Raw genomic sequence first — 19,284 nt, forward strand, 5'->3', positions numbered from 1 at the left:
GCTTAGGCTCATGTATTTGCATCTGCTCAGCCACAGAGTACGTGCCTTTAAAAACCATCACGTGAACTCACTCCTAACCCTTCATACTGCTGCACCCCAGTCACCAACATGCCAAATGATCTTAACTGATATAGAAAGTCACAGCTCTATCTCAGCTCTTGTTCAGACCTTTGCCAGAAATCAAAACACGCAGCACACCTGAGTGGTTTAAATGGTTTATTAAATATTGCATAATACCGAAGTCACAGCAGTGTATAGTATCTTTATTTTAATATCGTCAATGTAACAGCACTGCAAATTGAAGCAAACAAACCAAACCTGTTGCAGGTTGTGCGTCTCATCAAACTAGTCCATTCGTATGATTATTAATCATTAAGTTAAAGCACTGTGTCACACTTTTAGGTACTTGCACAGTAACGGACAAGTTCTTAGTAAATGTTCTCCCATTGAAGAGACTAGGACTAATGGGAAAACCATGGTTACATTAAATATGACATGGATACATTTCAGTGATACTCCAAAAAAAAAAAGAAAAAGAAAAAAAAAGAAACACATTAAATGAAAATGAGGCACGGTTTTGCATCTAACATAAGGCATTATGATCCTCACAAATGGCAGCGTCATGTTCATTTGCGTCAAACTTCCTGTGCTCAGTAACGCTCCACACTGTGCTTTGCCGAAAACCCTTCAGGTCAATAAACCACTGCGAGCGACCGAGAGCTCAATGTGACGCTCCCACCGCTCGCAGTCTATTTTTTATTTTACATATTTACAATCCTTCTTGTGCCATGCTGCTCGACAGTCTGCACGTTCATTCAAGATGAACATTCAGACATTTTTTTTTTTTTACATATTATGTGTGCATTGGCCACACTCACATATTCATACATTCATACATCCTGTGATGTTTTATAGAGCACAATAACAAACAACAATCTAAAGTGAGTTGCGTTATGACCAAATGAGCCGTTGTTTATTAGTCAAAGTCTGTCATTTAGTGTATCTGAGATGGAGCGAACCTCGGCCCTTTTGTTCTGTCAGGGGAAAAAAGCCCACAGGTCAACAGACTCCCGACCAATCAGCACATTCACGTGGAGCTGGAGTTACACAGGAACAAAAATGTTTAGCCAGCAGTGGAGGGAAAAACATGCTTCTGTGGTGTGACAAAATACCTGAATATTATATCAGTGCTATACAGGCCAACCCATAATGCGGTGTATTATATTGAGAAAACATTCCCTTGCTGATGTTGGCAACATTGTCAGAGGTGATCTGCACAGGATTTTGTCTCAACAGCAAACATCAGAGAGGATGAAACACTGATTGCTACTGAGTCTTCTTCTATAAATGCACTTCATCAGTTATTAAACTTCATATATCGCTGCTGTGCGAGCCACATGCAGCTTCAAACCATGTTCAAAACAGGTCAACGTTCATCATCACTGCACAACAGCTAACACACATTCAGACGCAAAAAACAAAGATAAGTAAACATACACTTTCAGATCTAGTGAGAATTAGTGTTTTCTCTCTCACTTCTGATTTTTGTAGGCGATCATAAAGAGTTGTAGTAAAAGGCAGGCCCACTGATAGTCTGGCACCAGCTGATTAGAAATGTGTGGACTGGGAAAAGGATTTGACTTCAGCCACTTGGAGCATCAGCGAGCTTGCTACGTCAATCCTCCGGGTATATAAACTAAACAGACTTTAAAATCTTCAGCGTTTGCCCCACAAACTACATCCATCTGCTAGTCAGAGCAGGTCAAAACAAGCTCTGAGTACTATCTGAAAGTACTATTTGACAGCTCTGCTGAGGGTTGATGAGCACAGTGCAGCGGTTGATGACAAGGCGGAATTTGATGAAAACACAAGCAAAGAAAAACAATGGCTATCAGCTTTCAATCTGCTCGTGTGGAGGATCTATTCACACACGTGGCGTCTGTTACAGGATCTGATGGTGCTCGAGGTGTGGGAGCTCTGTACTCGCAGGAAGACGGCTCTGATGCTTTGATAGCAGGATTCAAAGGATTCATCCTCCATCAGGGAGCTACTGAAGCTCAAAGGGAAGACTGTTAACCCTGTCACGACCACTGCTGATCTCTTTAAGCTAAAGGTGGCAAATAAAGCAATAGTGTTTCATGCTCCAATTTGATTTGTCAGTCTCTTATTGATTTTTTAGTGCATGCCGTACTAATGCTGACCTTATTTAAATCTCTCCACAGACTGTGTTACCCAAGCTGTAGTCATAACATATGAAAATATGTAGCCATATTTGGAAGGCCTTTTAAAGTTTTCTGTACACATTTACATGGCGAAAACATACAATTTTGTCAGTAAGGGCATGGTTAAAATCTCAATATGCTCTTAAAATGATTATTTTCCAAGACACCTTGTTGGTTTGGTTAACAAATTAAACAGCTTTTTGTGGCATCACTGATTAATATACTATTATCTTGTTAGGCAGGATGTCCCTAAATGTCCAAACAGGAAGTTAAGTGCCATCACGTCTGTCCTGTGGTTGTCCTGGAGCCAGGTGTCTAACACCAGCTACCTTACAGGCATCTGCCGTCAGGGAACACAGTTTACTTCTGCAACCCAGATTCCAACAAAGGTGGGACGCTGCGTTAAACATGAAGAAAACAGACTGTGATAATTTGATAATCATTCAATTCAGACTCAATTAAAAAAAATACAAAGACAATATATTTAATGATTTACCTCATCGACTCATGATTGGCTATGAAAGGCTCAGTCATTCACATTAAGGATGGAGCGAGGTTCACCACCTTGTGAACACATGATTGTGTAAAGGATTTTACTACATGGGTTCAGGAACACTTCAGAAAACTGCTGTTAAACACAGTTTGTTTGGAAATGATCGCATTCTGTTTTTGTTAACGTTTTACTCAGCGTCCCAGCTTTTTTGGACTTGGGGTTGTATTTTCACAGAGTAGGAATAAAAGGACAAATAAATCGTCTCTGACAGTACAGGACGTGCATATGCACAGTTCTCTTCAATTTTAACAGACATGCAACACAGTCCAAGTGTCCTGTATTCGTGTTTGCTCAGTAACTGAGAAAAAGAGTAGCTTATAGCACACTTGCATGCACATGACTTGTGTAATAACTGCTCTGTAACAACCTTTGGATAAAAACTGAAGGCAATACTGAAGCGGTATCCAAAGCCTTTGGGTTACACTGAGTTCTGAACGCTGTGATATTCTTCAAACGTAGCCAATACTGACTAAAACAGGTACGTTAGACCAGTTTCTAAAGGGGCTTCATACATAAGGCTTTAAGTATTTCAACTCCAGAGGTCATTTTCTGAAATCTACACTAAGGAAAATAATCCACCACGTTAAATTTCATACATGTATGCTGTGTTCATCCAAACACTGGCTGGAGGCAACGACTAAAAGACTGAAAATGTCTTTGAATCATGAGATGCATGGTTTGCATCATACTTAGCTAATCGTGATAAACACCCCTGGTCCTGAAAGGTAGCTCGGGACAAACAGCTCCAACCCCACGTCACATAAAAATACATTCTGAATCCTCCAGCAAGTCCAGTTCAGGTAATAAGATCCACTCTTTGATCCACACACTGCTCTGCTGCCGGCCTCCAGACTGAGGTGTTACGGAAACACGTGTCTACTGTAGATTACATGGACAAAATGGAAGCTATTATCTGTACAATAAAAACTACTTTGTGGTAGGTTTTCACAGAGAAATTCCACATGTGGATATGGACGAATTCTATCAGTAAGTGTGTAAAATGTGGTCAAGGTGAACACCATACTGAGGTTTGGGCAGTGAGCTGTCTCCGTCTCCGCCTCGTGCAGTTTGACATACCTCAGGCCGACCGATCACTTTCCCAGACAAAATGGATTCGCCTGGCTAAATGACTATGCTAACCAACAGCCATGCGTGATAGTAATGACTTCCCAAGCTTGACAGGCAACCATGTGTTACAGCCAGATTAGACATCTTTACAGCTTCACCTCCTTCACGTAATTCCCGGGGAAAGTCCCAAACTGTTTCGTCCTCTTTGAGGTACCTGTAGAAAAAAGAAAGAGATCTCAGCTACAAGGATGAAATCACCATGACGTTAGCACAAGAATGACTGATATTAGCTATATTTAAAATCAAGGCCTGTGCATGTACGCACACTGCACTCAATCATCTGATGTCATTCTTTCGAAACCCTATATGGAAGGTTGTGACACGGTGAAAACGACTCTACATCTCCAGCAGCCCTGAGCGTGCACATTGCACGCGTGCAGTCCTTTGCTGTCATTCTGCAGAAACTCTATATGGATTAATGCGACACAGCGAGCGTGACAGCACCCCTGAGGAATCTGTCCCGAGGCCTGCGACACATACCGACAAACCAGCCGTCATCGCACTTCTCCATGACGCTGACGAGATCTCCCTCCTTCAGCTCCAGCTCGTCCTCGTTCTGCGGCACATAACTGTACAGAGCCTGGAAACTACAGCAGGACGCAAGAAGAAAATGGTCAACTTGCAAAGCTGTGAAATCAGTACAAATGAAAGGGCGGGTCACCAAAGTTGGAAGAAAAACATGGTATCTGAAACTGAAACGCAGATCTTACTCACATTCCACAGTTGAGACGGCTCGGCTCCGGGCTGTTGCTGTGGGACTGAGGTTGCTGGGAAATGATGAGAGATTGTTTACTGGGGTGGGGGTGCAGTCTATGGACAGAGTCATGAGGGTGGTGGGACAGGGTGCTGCAGTACCTCACCGAGGTCTCAGCTATATTCAAGATCTCATTACACACTGCCTCCTAGTAGTAGTAGTAGGTGAAGTCGTCAGAGAAAGACAGACAGTGGCCCGACCGAGAGTCCCGGAAGAGGCCGAGGTGAAGTTGAGGGGGAGGTGAGAAGTTAGAGAGGGAGGGGGGCGAACGGCGAGACAGGAAGGTAGGTCCAGTAAGTAGCAAGGCAGAAAAGGAAGTGATCCGTTAAAAGCCGGGAGAAAAAGCAGAGGAGACGTTGGTGGAGCCCAGGAGGAAAGGCATGAAAAGGCAAGACACCAGAGTGAGAGAGTGAAGGCAGGAAATATGAAATATTAGTTCACTGTTTGACAGGATACTGTACAGAATGAACATGCAGCATTAAAAGAAAGTTGACAAGTACAACTTAAAGGAATAGTTTGATATTTTGGATAAATGTACTCTTGGGTACCGGATGATTCCACTCTCATATCTGTCCATTCAATAAGAAGTTAGCTTTGCATAGCATAATGACTGAGAAGAGGGCAAAATGTGGACAGTTGGGCATACTTATTGTTGGGCTTTAGAGGTGGTGGTAGGTGGATTTTATTAGCCTGGGATGACGCTGAGCTAGCTGCTCTCAGTCTTCGTGCTATGCTAAGCTAACTGGCGCCACCTCTAGCTTCACACTGAATGGAAAAACATGAAAGATACTGATGTTCTCATTTAACTTTCAGAGAGTGAATACATTTTTTTCCCCCAAAATATTAAACTACTCCTTTAATGATAGTCCTTAATATCTGGCATATTTAAAATGTAGTACAGAGTAGGAATTAAAGATGGTGTGAGGGAAATGGATCTTTGAAGGTGATGTGTTAAAAAGTTAAACAGATGATGAAGTCACTGAACAAACTACACATTTCGAATCTTCAGTATAGCTCCAAGATAACTCTGCACCAGCTTACCGCAAACGAGTTAACATTGTTGTTATCTTGGATGTCAAACAGCATCACGGGGCTCCTGGAGCTCCGTCCATGATGGTCTGCTTCATTCCTCACAAACTGCAACACAAAAAGGTCAAATCAGCAAGGACATTTCAAAATAAGAGCTTTTCTCTCGCACCGTGTGTCCACCTGCTGTAAATATTCCTTCCTTGTAGGTGGACATTTCAACCTCGCAGCAGCTTTTGAAATGGAAACCAGCATGTAAAACCTATATATACTCACTAATAAATATGTCAGTGTCCTAAACAAACTTCTAACCTCCAACGGCATCCCAGTTATCACACCTCTGCATGGAACAACAACATGCAACCAAATGCTGAATTTTATGAAGAGGAAGAAACTGGAGCTCTCAAATGAACTCTGGAAATGCAAGCAAAATAGCTCCTCTTGAAGTCCTTTACAGCTCTGAAATCGGAAACTCACTATACACGTAAACAATGAAAGACACTGGAAAACGTCTGCGTGTTAGTAGCACACACACAACAACATGCAGACTTGCAGCCCTGAGCAGTATGACTGGTTTTAACGTATTCTGCCTTCACAAAATCAGAGGGTTCATCCCTTCATGGGGCTAAAACCAACTCCAGGTCAAATCAACGAGTTAGTCATGTCTTCCACACATCAATGTCAGCTCCAGTACTTCATCGAACTTCTATTTTAGGAAATCAAACTGTAGCCAAAAGCCTTCATTTCAGAGTGAGCCTGAGATGCAGCACCGCACACCATGCAGAAGATACCTCTGCAGGGCTATTTCGCCTGCTACCCGGGGCTGCGGGGCCCCTGTCCCCCTCTGCGCCTTCCCCCTCTGTCAACTCCTTCTCCCCCCTCAGCCAGCCCTCCAGCACTGGCCCGCCACAGGGGCTCGCGCTGCGTGACAGACGTGGGGAGGGAGGGGAGAGCAGGAAGTCCTCCCCCTGAGGTGGGGTGAAGGTGAGGAAGGGAGTGGTTGAGTTGGGCCTGGGCGGGTAAGGCGGGGGAAGAGGGGAGGCAGCTGGGGAAGCCATGGGGGAGACGCAGTATGGGCTGCCGGTGATGGGAGGCACGGGGCTGGCAGAGAAGGGCGGGGGCAGGTACTCGCCGCAGCGATAGGACACGGTGGGCAGGGGTGGCAGGGGAGGGGTAGGGGCGGCAGGAGGGCTCCCGCCTCCCACGGTCAAGGAGATCCACTCAGAGGAGACAGCATGGACCTCGGGGGACACGGAGCGGCGGGGAGAGCGAGGGAGGGGTAAGGGGGAGGTTGTCAGGCGATTACGATACAGCTTTGAAGAGCAACGTGGGAGGAGGAAGATGGAAGCAAAGAGAAGAAGAGGGGATGAGAGAAAGAAAAGGAAACGAAATATGAGACAAATTCACTCGACCAAAAAAAATTAAATAAAAGGCGGGTGTCAAGGTGAACATAGAAGAGAATTTCTGGACTCAGAGATGTCGTAGTATTAAAAAATGTGGGCCAACTCGTCGCTTCATCCATAAATGTCTCAGATCTCTGCTGACTCTGTGAGTCTTTACCTGAGGGGAAGCATTGGTGCTGCGCTGTGGAGACTGGCTGACAGGGGGGTCGGGATACTCCACCCCGTTCTTGATGCGGGGTCGTCTGTGCACTTCTACGTAGGTGACGGGGAAGATGCCTTGGCGGTTGGTGCCTGAGATTTTGCCTTCATACCAGTTTTCATCAACTCTTCGAATCAGCGTGATCCTCTCTCCCTGGTGAGACATATTTTGCAGGTTCAGAACATTGTTCATAAATGTTATGAGTAACAAGAGGATGAAAGCTTCTCTTTGAATATGAAAACCCAAGTTCCTTTAAAGTGCTACAAAATGCTCTTCAGTCTGCAGTGACTAATTCCCACTCCATACCTTTCTGAAGGACATTTCCACCACTGTGTCCCCGGTGAAGTTGAAGCGGGCGACAGCTTCTCCGTACTCCAGTACCTGCACAGGGACACTCTTCTTTGGCTGGGCTTTCTCTGTGGGGGGAAGGAGCTGAAGAAAGCAACAAATAACATGTAAATACACACAGAGCAGAATGCAGAACATCTCTGAGGCCGCAACTGAGAGATACACAGCACAGGTAAATGATAAACTAAAGAAAAACATTATTTCAATGATTTGTCACAGTGGCTTTTCATTGAAGAGTAATTAGTGTGAGTGAAGGAAGACACACACCTCAACGTAACTTTGAGGGAAAATGCCAACTCTTCCATGATGTTCCCCCTCATACCAGTTCTGATCCACCTGTCGAATGATGTAGACAATGTCTCCCTTCTGAAACGGTAATTCCCTACAAAATGGTCCAAAGAGACGAGTTACCAACATGACATGAAAGCAACAATTGCACAGTATGAAGATGAAGCAAGCGTGATCTCATGCAGAACTGTGACCAGAATAGCACTGTGTATGTACAGTCTGCTTAGAGCATCTGATGGGTGCGATTTATTCACGTTCAAGGAGAAGTTAAGCTGTAAATCTGTTCGCATTATTCCACTATTCTAAACAGCCATTTCCTGTGATTGTATGACTTTTTTTGGCATCGAGATGTTAACCCCACCTATGAGCTAGATGTTAAAACACATGCCAATAATCATTTCAGCGAGGTCTGCTTATGTGTAAATCTATACAAGGTGGACACAATATAACAGAATCATTAATGCCTCTAGAATCTAATGCAATCCATCCCAACCTGTAGACAGACAGACAGACAGACAGACAGACAGACAGACAGACAGACTGACAGATGGAAAGCATTTTTCCACCCAGACACACATATAAATCCTGATCATTTCCACTCACTTTAGAGTTTCTGCTCTGAAGTCGAAGCGAGCCATGGCTGGAGTTCTCTGTGTAGATAAAAAAAAAGAAACTTGTCTCAGGTGACTTATTTTATGGCTACAGCTCCATAAATATTATTCTACTGAGTCAGTGAAAGTTATGCAGCAGACTAAATACTCTGTTTTTATCATTGTTTTTTTTTTTTTTGGTTACTATACTCTTTGGGCTTTGTCAATCATGTGTGAAGAGAAGAGTCTTCTGGTGTAAATCTGCCTGAGGTGTCCTTTCAGGGCCCCTGGGGAACATAAATATTGTAGCAATGACTGGAATGAGGCTCTTGTGACTGACTGGGTTACTTGTCTTCTGGAACATTCCCAGTAAGAAACTACTGTGGGCTGTTTACTGTGAGACTGGTCTGCTTAGGGAGCAGGCACACCTTGGTAAACACAACACACCAGTGACATCACATCTAGATATAGCTGGTAAGCAGCGTGCGGGGGTCCGGGGGTCTACAGGAAATATTTAGCGACAACCTCAACAACTCATATTTTGCCTTCTCTCGCAGCTCTCACCCTCTGAATGTTTGACCCAGAGGAGAAAGCCATCTGTGTCTGCAGAAATCCTGCTGACAGCTCATCGCTGCCTCACAGCCTGACCCACACGCAAACTGACAAAGCATCTGCTGTCTTTTTTTCCTGCTTACAGAAGGATAAGACACGGGCCTGTATTGTACCTCTACGCCCGATTTCCTCTTCTCTGTGTTATCTGTGATGTTGAGCAGGTCTCCGAAGCGCTCATTGGTGATGAACTGGTGGTGCGTCGGCACAATGCCTGTGTGTCGCCTCGACGCTGTGTCAGCCTCTTCCTGTTCCCGCTTCAGCCGCCGCTGCTCCTCCAAGATTTTCTGTCAGGAAACCAGACTGAACTGTTTGTCCCCTGCAGATATGGGTCTCCTCTACTCTTTTATTCATGTGACACATGCTTTGTTATGTAAAATACATGATCTCCCCATTTATTACACAGCTCTCTTTACTAAAGCATTGGCAGTGTAATGTCATGAAAGTTTGTAATTCACCTCTTTGTCCCCATGACGCCTCCGCAACACTTCATCCTGGCTCTCCCCATGAGCTGGGGACGAGTCTGAAACAGAAACAGAAAGAGGATAATGCTGTGAAGCATTTTCACTGTCAAATCTAATTCAAGAACAAAACTCTTCAAATATAAGATGATGATATTGTAGTCAACTCCTTAATTTCAATGAACAGAATCATAAAAATATACAAGAAATACAACCAGGCATGCTTTAAATGAACACCATAATCTCTGCAACACTGAAACAAAAAGCACTCACACACCCAAAAAGCCAAATGTATTCCTGCATGCACAGAGGAATGAACACAGAATGATCCGATGTGTGTTCATGACAAAACAAATGCAGGAAAGAAAATATGGATCCTACTGTATCTTGGCCAAAGAAAAAGACATGACATCATGTCATTACTGATTGACCAACCATCATCCATTTGTCTACTGAAGTTTCGCCTTGATTATATTAGCTAAGCCAGGTATCTCCATGACTTAAGGTGCGCCCTACACCACCATAGATGCTTCATTCTGTGTCCCAGCAAGGGCCACAAGAAACAACTATCAATATTTCAGGTTTGTGTTTGATGCCCAAGGTACCGGCTGTTGTGTAAGAGAAATGAAAGCAGGGGAAATCCTGTCTAGCTAAAACAAACCTTTCACAGTGAAAGAACGAAAGATGGAAGATGTAAATTGTTCCCAAAACAGAAAAAAGAAAAAAGAAAAAAATAGATACAGACATGGTGAGACATCAATTTGAGAAAGCGTATGCAATGCTGTATTGAATTATCCTGCTTAAACATTACAGAGGAATGCTGGGATTGTAGTTTAGGTAAAGCTTTCATAGTCATTGCCTGTGTAAGGACAAGATTTGACATCTCATTGTGGAAGAGAAAAATCTTATCTTACACTGTGTGATTTGGTCTGTATGGATGTAATGCTTATGCAGCCTCTAGCACTCTTGCATACAAGTCAAATCTGATGTCACCAGGAGATATATACATTACCAAAAGCTGCCTGAACCTCCTACAGTCACTGAAGTGTTTTGATGCGTTTGTGGGACCACACTCATTCACAGTGAAATGGAAGAGCACCAATCAGCACACTCAGAATGAGATGGAGGCTTCCCTGTTACTTTGTAAACACACCACACAGACTAGAGATGGAGGGTGGCGGCGTCGCTTTGTGGAGAAAAGGGACACAAGGTGAAGAGAGAGGCGAGAAAAATGAGTGACCACAGAGGGAGGAGAGAGGAGGGTGACAGTGGTGAAGAGATGGAGATAGCCACCTCTGCGGTGAGCTGCCAGCGGCTGCAGTAGGTTCCCGTTGGCGTCCAAGCCCTGCCCGTTACTCAGGTGGTCAGTGTTGCTCCCCTCTCCATTACTCAGCCTCTCCAGGACCTCCAGGGAGGACAGACGCTCAGGGATCAGAGGTCTGAGCTCAGGAGACAAAGTGCAGGGCCTCTGGGTGCCTGTTGTCACCTTGGTGGCCAACTGGGTTCTTCGAGTTTGGTGGGATTGCAGGTTCTTGCGTAACCTGAAGGGAGCAGGGCCCATGAGGAAGAGGTTCCCTGGCAGCGTGGTCTTCTTCTCCTGATGTGGCAGCCTCTCCTGTTGGGACGTGGCCTGCTGCCTCTCGTGCCTGAGGATGGTGGTGAAGCGGGTGTAGGAGGCTGGGCAGGAGCCTTTGCATTTGCTGGGTTTGAGGAGGAGTTGATGGTTCAGGTGGTGCAGGAGGTGGTGGTGGTGGTGGTGGTACATATGGTTGTGTTGTGGAGGGGATGCTGTAAGCAGCGTGGAGGGACTCTTTGATCCACTGACATTTTGGTGGATGAGCTCTGGGGAACGTCTACTGAAGATCTGCTCGACCTCGGCCTCAATATTAGAGGGGGACTCAGTCCTGATGTTGTGTCTGTCCTCTGAGGAGGAAGCAGCCTCCTCCACAGTCACACTGCCTGGTGACAAGGCCTCCTCCCCACAGCTCCTGCCCTCTGCCTCCACTGGGGAGCAGGCGTCCGTCTGGGTGGTGTCGGCTACCAACAGGGACTCCGCTGACACTGCAGACGCCATGTAGAGGTGGGCGGGGCTGTGGTTGGGGCTGTGGCTCTGGCTGGAGTGCAGGGTGGGCAGGGAGGAGGAGCGACTGGGCGCCGAGCTGGACCGCTGGATGATCACTTCAAACTCGCTGACCCGTGACGACACTGCATCCCGCGGAATGTTACCCCCGTCCTCTGCCTCTGACCTTTCAACCCCGTTGGCCTTTGCCTTCTCAAAAAGAGAAGCCAGGCTGCGGACGCTGCCGTGGGGGCTGCAGCCGGCCGAGCTGGGCCGCTGGATGTGATGCATGGTCCTGTACAGGGTGGAAAACTCAGATGCGCTCCTCCTAATTGCAGGGGAAACATTCCTGAGGCCGTCCGTGCACTCAGTGCCACAGCTGGACTTGGAGTCCACATGTTGCCCACCCTCCCTTTCCTCTGCTCCAGCAAAGTCTGTGTCACATGGCCCCGTGTACAGATCCTCACAGCTGTGGGCCTTTGGGTGCCTGACAGCTTTAGTCCTGCTTTCCTGACTGTCACCACTGGGCGGCAGCAGCTTGGGCTTGAATTTAGAGGGCAGGATTTGGGGTATGCAGGCTTTGGCAGCAGAAAGAGGCTTCATACTCTTACACTGGTTACCTATTGCATTACTGGCAAGAACCGATCGACTATTTACAGAGGAGCAGGGTGAAATTATATAGCCATTCCCACCTTTATAATCCACTGGCAAGCATGCAGGACAACAGAATAAACAACATATTAGATTACAATGGTCACAGGTTCACACACACTAAAACAGAGTCAGGCACATTTCTAAAGTAAAGACCATGTTCCATCAAAAGTAGATGAGAAGAGGAAGCAGACTTGATGCATCGTGCATCAAGTAATAGATGACTGTTATAATAACAGCATGGTACTGCAGTGAAGAATTATGCTTTGTCAAAATGGAACAAGGGGAAATTGACTGTCTAACAGATTCCTGCATCATCATTATCACTGTAAACGGCAACATAACAAGTGAAACATAAAGTATTAAAACAGCAATGTGCCATGAAATGTTATGTGATATTCGAAGTCATACAGGGATTCTTAACACTGACTGCGGTATCAGTGCAATTTCAAAACAGAAATAAAAATAAAACTGCTGCCTGTCCCACTTTAACCTCCTACACAGATTCTTCTCTACTTTTAGCAATTAGACAGACGGCTGCAGTGATAAATGGCCTGTGGCACCGCTGTTAATGCACTGCTCCCCCACACAGTTGTAAATAAAAAATGTAGCCTGAGCCAACCAGCCCAGTAAAATATGATGTCAAAAACCTTAGAGAAATACTTGTGTCAGTTTCTGGCTACACTCAGTTCCTGGCTACAGTACGCTTGAGATAGCACTACAGATGGAACTGGGAAATGACACAACACTTTCACATGCTGTGAGACACTTCTGTAGCACGCGTGACCCATCTGTCACGTTCATATCGACCAGAAACACACACTCTGAGGAAGTAAACTATATTCTATCCGAAGCATGTGGCAGCTAAAGGCTGCTGGCCACTGAAAAGCCTTCAGGCTCAGTTCTTTAAAACACAAAGATTAATACAGATACCTCTTTATTTCATGAGCACAAGACACAAACACATGATGAAGTGTTTGGTTTCTAGCACTTTCTGGCACTGCACTATTTCTTTGAGCAGGAGGCTAATAAAGAACTGTGCTAGTCAGTTGACTGAGTGCAACCATCTTGTTTCAAAACTGCTAATACGAATGATTCCTCCTTTAAAATGCTCAGATTTAGTCAATATATTACTGTGGGAAAATACCAAACTGGAGCTCTGAATGTACAGTTCCTACAGTGACATCTGTTGTGTGTTTTCCCAGATGTAATGTAATGACATGTATTGGGTCACACTGTCCCTTCCTTTCTTTTCCTTACATCTCCTCTCCCCCCCCAGCGCTTCTCTCCCTGACCATGTGCGCAGGCATTCCAGCCCTTGACCTCACACTGACAGCTGACTTCCTCATGCCTACCCACCCTCTGTGTCCCTGCTGTTTATCTCACCCCTGTCTGGCCGGGTTGTGAGGAGCAGAGCTGTGTTTATCTCCCTCGTCCCCTCCTCATCCATCCCCTCTCTGGCCCTCCGCTCCCTGGCGCTAGAACGCTCTGGAGTCTTGCCCTAAGCCTGCCTAGCGACTGGCGGCTCACAACTGGAGCAAGAGGGGGGGAAAATCCCCAAGGTTAGCTTCCATCAACTTTGCAAGACAACCTCACTCCCTCCATGAGTTTTCCAAAGCAAAGGGCTAGTACATGTTTGATGAAAACATCCATGGCATCAATAATAAATCAAAAGCTGCTGGGCGAATGAATGCTGTGAGGTGATTGGCCAATGCTGTGAGGTCTGGGAGCAAAAAAAATGTGTGGATTCCAACAGAAAGGTAAACGGAAACACATGTATCCCTGTCTGACACTTTGAACGGTCCAACATCAGTGTCTGTAAGTCATTGGTTCTGTCTCAGCAGGAAAGGCCTTTAATGGCTGTACTGTCTAGCCCCCGCATCCATAAACATACACACACCTTCCATTTTACTGGCCACATATGTAAAGTGGCTGGTATCCTACCTTTAGAGGAGGAGGAGCTGCCATGGCGCTTGTTTAGGGCCCGAAGACCTTGTAAGGGTATGTCGCCTCCCTCCAGGACACTCTTGTAAACATGGCGGTCGCATTCTGGAGCCACAGGCTCGCTCGTGGATGATCCACTGTCCTTCTCCACCTCGCTGTGTCCAGACTTGCTCGAGGAGCTAGACAGCGGTGAGAGGAACACAGACAGCTAATTAAACACACAAATTCATTCAGAGGGGTTGTGTTACATGTTTTTATGATAAACAGAGGCACTCAAATTGGGTAATGAGCTGTCATATGGTTCTTATTCAGTATATCTTGAGGTAATTCCTGTCTTCGCAGACTTGTGGGAGACACACTAATCGGAGACAGAAAAAGCCAAACTTGAGAAAGAAAGTGCAGAATCTGGAGGCTGATGTTGAGAGAGGGCATTGGCTACCACACATATCTTGGCATTCCAGAGGGGCCAACAGGACAGATTTCTAAAAATATTCTCTGAACATTCCCACATGGTGCATCAGCGCCTGCCATGCACCTGTACACCTCTCAGGTTTACTCTCTTTCACATGCCGCTCATGTGTTGCTCAGGCTGCTCCTCTATTTGTACAGACAAACAGGATCGTTAAACTGACAGAGACTCCAGTGTCATCTAGGCTAAATAAAAAAAAAAAAGCTAACGCAAACACATTTCACTACAGTCAGGAGGAAGGAGCATGTATTTTCCAAAATGTGTTTCACATTGGTAGTGTTGCCAAGTCAGTTTTACAAGCTTGGACAAATGTATGGATACATTACTCTCATTGTTCACCACCTCAACAAGAAGCCCTTTCATTGCTGCGCACTGTGGGCTGCAGAGAGCCATTAAAATCATGTTGGTTCTAGGTTACTTACAAAAAATCCCATAAATGCCATGAAGGAAATCTGCAGCACAGGAATCATAACGTTTAAGACAATCTCTTGGGAAGGTTCTGGTGAAATCAACAGTCAGTATCCTGCCCGACAGTAACTGTAATGTTGATCTATTTACCTGGAATAATGAGGAGTTAAATGCCAATTATAAGTACGGATGAGTACATAGTACTGCATCACAATAACAGCTCTTAATGAGAGGCCATACAAGCAATTTCTCTTAACCTTCCACATACTTTAACATAATAATACAATATCCACTTGCTATTTTAGCTGTCTAGCATATGTCTAAGCTAATAACTACCACGCACACACACAGTGAAAATGCACAAATTTTCTCAGAGGTTCATTCATTCATCTATTGGCACTGACACATGTGGTTTTGCATTTTGCAATCAAGTGATATCTTTACAAGGACGCTCTTCAAAATGTCTCTGATTTCAAACAACTTCCTGCCTTAGACATATGCGCCTTTGAGGGAAGTCGGTTTATGACTTGAGGTTTCCTTTGAAAAGTTCGAGCCAACTTCCACCACCCCTTCATCGGGAACCTCGTCCTCTCAAAAATTAACAACAAATCAGTTGCTTAAAAAGTTGGAGCGGGAACCTCTTTTCGAATACTTGGCCGCGATGACATAATGATTGTAGCAGATGGAAAGTTCTTAGCAGAAATGGAGGGAGAAGTTTATTTTCCCTGCACTGTAGCGCGAGACAGTCACCACGGCTAAGTCCTAAATTCCTTACATTTTATTACACAAACAAAAATAGAAGATGTCAATCTCATCAGACAAAAACAAAAAAGATCAAGGGCTCGGCGGGCTTTGTTTTGACAGCTCGCATCCTCTTTCATAATCCAGTTGCTGGTCATGGTTCTGTACACACACCCATTCAGAAGGAGATAACGGTTTTTAAGTTATGCAGCAGCTGGCGACTTCCCTCTATCCCAGTGACATCCAGGTTGCTGTCTTTAAATAAATCACCACATAGCAGCCATGTCTCCACATTACAACCACCAACAGACAGAGGACACACTGTTCTGGTAGCTTTTTGCCTTATTACCAGGATCTACTCAGGAAGCAGGAGTCCCCCCGCAGTAGGCGGGTGAGCTCTACAGGGTGGAGAAATCTCTCACTGACATTTATCCCCATAACATGCTTTAAATAATCATCAACCTACTGGAAGGAGGAAGCAAGATTTAAAGCACAAGCATCTGAATAAGAAGGAGGCATGGACTTACTACTGCTGCAGGTCGGAGGCTGTTTCCAGGGGGCTGAAAGAGGGGGCACTCTGCAACAAACCAAACAAAGAAGTCATTGATAGATCCACAGGAAGGTCTCCTCCAGCTAGAACAGAGGCAGGAGCATTAGCTATGGCCAGATTCTCTCTTCTTTTCCTCTGTGTCGTTCACTCGCTGGTCTGGGTTTTTGTCTGGAGCAGCCGGGGTTCTTAGCTTCTCTGGACTGGGCTTGGCATGGAGGAGTAAGCGTGTGTTTTGGCCTGCATGCAAGTTGGAGAAAACAAGCGGCAGTGAGGAGAGTGGAGGGAGGGCAGTGGGGGGAGTGGGCGGGTGGGTGTGCATCGGTCAGGGGGCGCCCATGCGGGGAGGGGGCTGTCACAGGCTCAGCCAATGGGCTGCTGTCTCCCAGTGAAGCCGTCTCTTTTGTCTGGTATTGAGTCACTCTCATTACCACTGGACCAGACCGGGGGACAATTAACCAGCTGGTGGTGCAAGCAGGCCGAATTACACACACTCACACACACGCTCACACACACACACACACACACACACGCACCCTCGACATTCTGTGTAACACACTTAAAGAGTCAAAAAGAAACAAAAATGCCTATTGACAAAGTAAAGAATACAGTAAAACATTACAGAGACAGATAATTATAACAATGTTATAAAGACAAAGAGTAAAAACGTAAAGGCAGAGAGAAATAAACGGTGAGCACAAAATGAGTGAATAAACGTTGAAAACACTACAAGAGTAAATGTAGTCGGTATTTAGGAGCAGATGTTATCTCCAAAACACAGGGGTGATCGCTCAGTGTGGTGGCACCCGCTCGCATTTTGGACGGTTTACAGCCAACTAATTTTAGCCCACTGTTTCTGTTGCTTTCTTCTTTTCGGACGTCACAGCAGGTAAAAATAACAGACGTGACACGGGCACTATGAATAAGAGCACAAGTGTTGTTTGCAAATACGATTGCACAATCCCCGTCCCAGCCAGCCCGGCCCTGCTGCTAATACCGCATCCACTTCCCCACGGCGTGGCCAAGCCTCCGCTTCCCACACCAATGACCAGACAAGGAGCATTCTCAACAGCTCATTTGCCACAACATGCCTTTCTACTTAGTTGCCGGGGCAGGACGATCATTAATAACCTTTCAGAATAAATGCCTATCTTTATCAGAGCAGAACATCAGGCTGGCAGGTCTATAGTCTGATCTATTTATAAAGGCAAATGTTCCATGTCGACTCGAGGAACACGCCAGTGTCATTGAATAATCTGTTGCTCCTCCGTCTTGTATCCCCCTCAAATCTGATATCAGGGAGAGAGGATAGTGTCCTCTGACACCCCTGGGTAATTGGGCTTACACACACCCAGCATCAGTGGAAAGTAAACAGGAAACAAGCATGGAAGGCTTATCTGGAGTAAAGGAATGGAATCTTAATCTGGATATTTACAAGATGCCTGATTAGTGTCAGTTCATCTGAACTTTTCTTCATATAAAAGGGTAAAACTGTTAAGTTTCAAACTAACCTTACACTGATACACTAACCATAATTATACACATAACATCACATTACTCTGAGGCAGTTTCATCTTATGAAATATTAGGGGGTAAATGGGAGATAAGGGTAGCAAGCATTAAAGGAAGATGCTAAAAGTGGCTTGATTTATCAGCTAAAGACACACACAGAGGATGAAACCACTTGCTTAAAGCAATGACAGTGTGACATAACTCAAGCTGTATAAGGACATGAATGAAGGCCTCGGTGAGTCAGTGGAACACCGATGACAACGTTTCTGCAGAATTTCCTGTGCATGTTTCCTAACAGGTGTCCCCCCCAGCTACTCAGAGCCCCGGCTCCTGTGTGCCGCTTTCATATTCAAAATAGCAATCATGAGTAGGTCATGGTAACATGAATCTCATTCTTTCCAGCACCTTATTTGTGTTGATATGTACTCATGAAAACAAACAGCTCCCCCAGTGTGAAGGGCCTGTTATAGCCACACGGACCCCTCATCTCATCTCCGCTAAATGCTTAAAGGTAAAGGTTAAGTGTATAACAGAGGTTAAATATGACAGCACAATGAGCTGGTGGGCTTATGGAGTTGCCTCCTTTAGAATATGTCATGTGGTGGGGGGAGGCTCTGTGTAACTCAGCGCTGAGACAGTGTGGCAGCAGCCCCCTCGTCAGCATATGCTCAACAGATGGAGTCACTCTGTCGGTCGTAGGGGACCAAAATGCTCTTCCTGACCAAAGCTATGTGCGGAATTCCAGCTCCAGCTAGTCATGTATATCGATGTGTTTGACCGTAACTGTCACTGGATGTGTTTTCAGACTCCTCTTTCATATAGACCTTGTAATATTAATGAGGAGGACCATGACTGTGATTATACACAGGTGTCACTCTTAGTCAGCAGCTATTAGGTGATTAGAAGTGGACACTACTGGACGAGTAACGATGATTTGACAAGACAGGATAAAGAAGAAGACAAGACAGGGCAGTCTAATGTGTCACCGACAGTAAGGCTGCTCTTTAGAGGTATTTGGTTGACATCTGGTTAATTAGCGGTGTGAAAACCACACAAGGACTGTTTTAAAGATGTGGATCAGAGGAATCAGATGAACTTTTAATACTGTCAAGAAGTCTCCTCTTATTAGAATACTACTTCATTAGTAGAAGTGGTTCTCCAAAGCACTTTGAAGATTATAAATAAGAACAAGAGCGAGCTGGACCAGAGCCATGGAGGCCTAGCTCTTCATTTAACCCCTGAGCATGTTTTTGCAGACTTCCAGCCGTATCGCTCTTTCGGTAATACAGAGTGAGCACTGATACGTCAATCAAACTCCAATGAGCCAGTGTGACTGGCTGGGCCTTAAGGTCAAATACTGCACATACCAGGT

The 19,284-nt window shown here is 45.3% G+C and overlaps 1 protein-coding gene across 8 annotated transcripts in view; it reads right to left on the reverse strand.

Annotated features, from left to right (window-relative positions):
• Positions 1-202: 202 nt before the first annotated feature.
• Positions 203-19,284, reverse strand: part of sorbs1 (sorbin and SH3 domain containing 1) — a 41,298-nt gene continuing 22,216 nt past the window's right edge. For 6 of the 8 annotated variants that reach the window (XM_076743456.1, XM_076743453.1, XM_076743454.1 and 3 more), the window contains 10 exons: positions 16,381-16,430; positions 14,236-14,414; positions 10,875-12,344; positions 9,579-9,643; positions 9,237-9,407; positions 8,525-8,571; positions 7,901-8,015; positions 7,592-7,717; positions 7,244-7,438; positions 6,300-6,996 (listed from right to left, as the gene is read on the reverse strand). In XM_076743456.1, coding sequence (XP_076599571.1) covers positions 6,424-6,996; positions 7,244-7,438; positions 7,592-7,717; positions 7,901-8,015; positions 8,525-8,571; positions 9,237-9,407; positions 9,579-9,643; positions 10,875-12,344; positions 14,236-14,414; positions 16,381-16,430 — 2,991 coding nt within the window. In that variant the 3' untranslated portion in view covers positions 6,300-6,423. Of the gene's footprint in view, positions 4,058-4,383; positions 4,491-4,617; positions 4,806-5,698; positions 5,795-6,299; positions 6,997-7,243; positions 7,439-7,591; positions 7,718-7,900; positions 8,016-8,524; positions 8,572-9,236; positions 9,408-9,578; positions 9,644-10,874; positions 12,345-14,235; positions 14,415-16,380; positions 16,431-19,284 lie in introns of those variants that run through there. The other 2 variants (XM_076743459.1, XM_076743457.1) reach the window with 2 other exon arrangements.

This window comes from Chaetodon auriga, chromosome 11 (assembly GCF_051107435.1).
Source record: "Chaetodon auriga isolate fChaAug3 chromosome 11, fChaAug3.hap1, whole genome shotgun sequence".
Lineage (NCBI taxonomy): Eukaryota > Metazoa > Chordata > Actinopteri > Chaetodontiformes > Chaetodontidae > Chaetodon > Chaetodon auriga.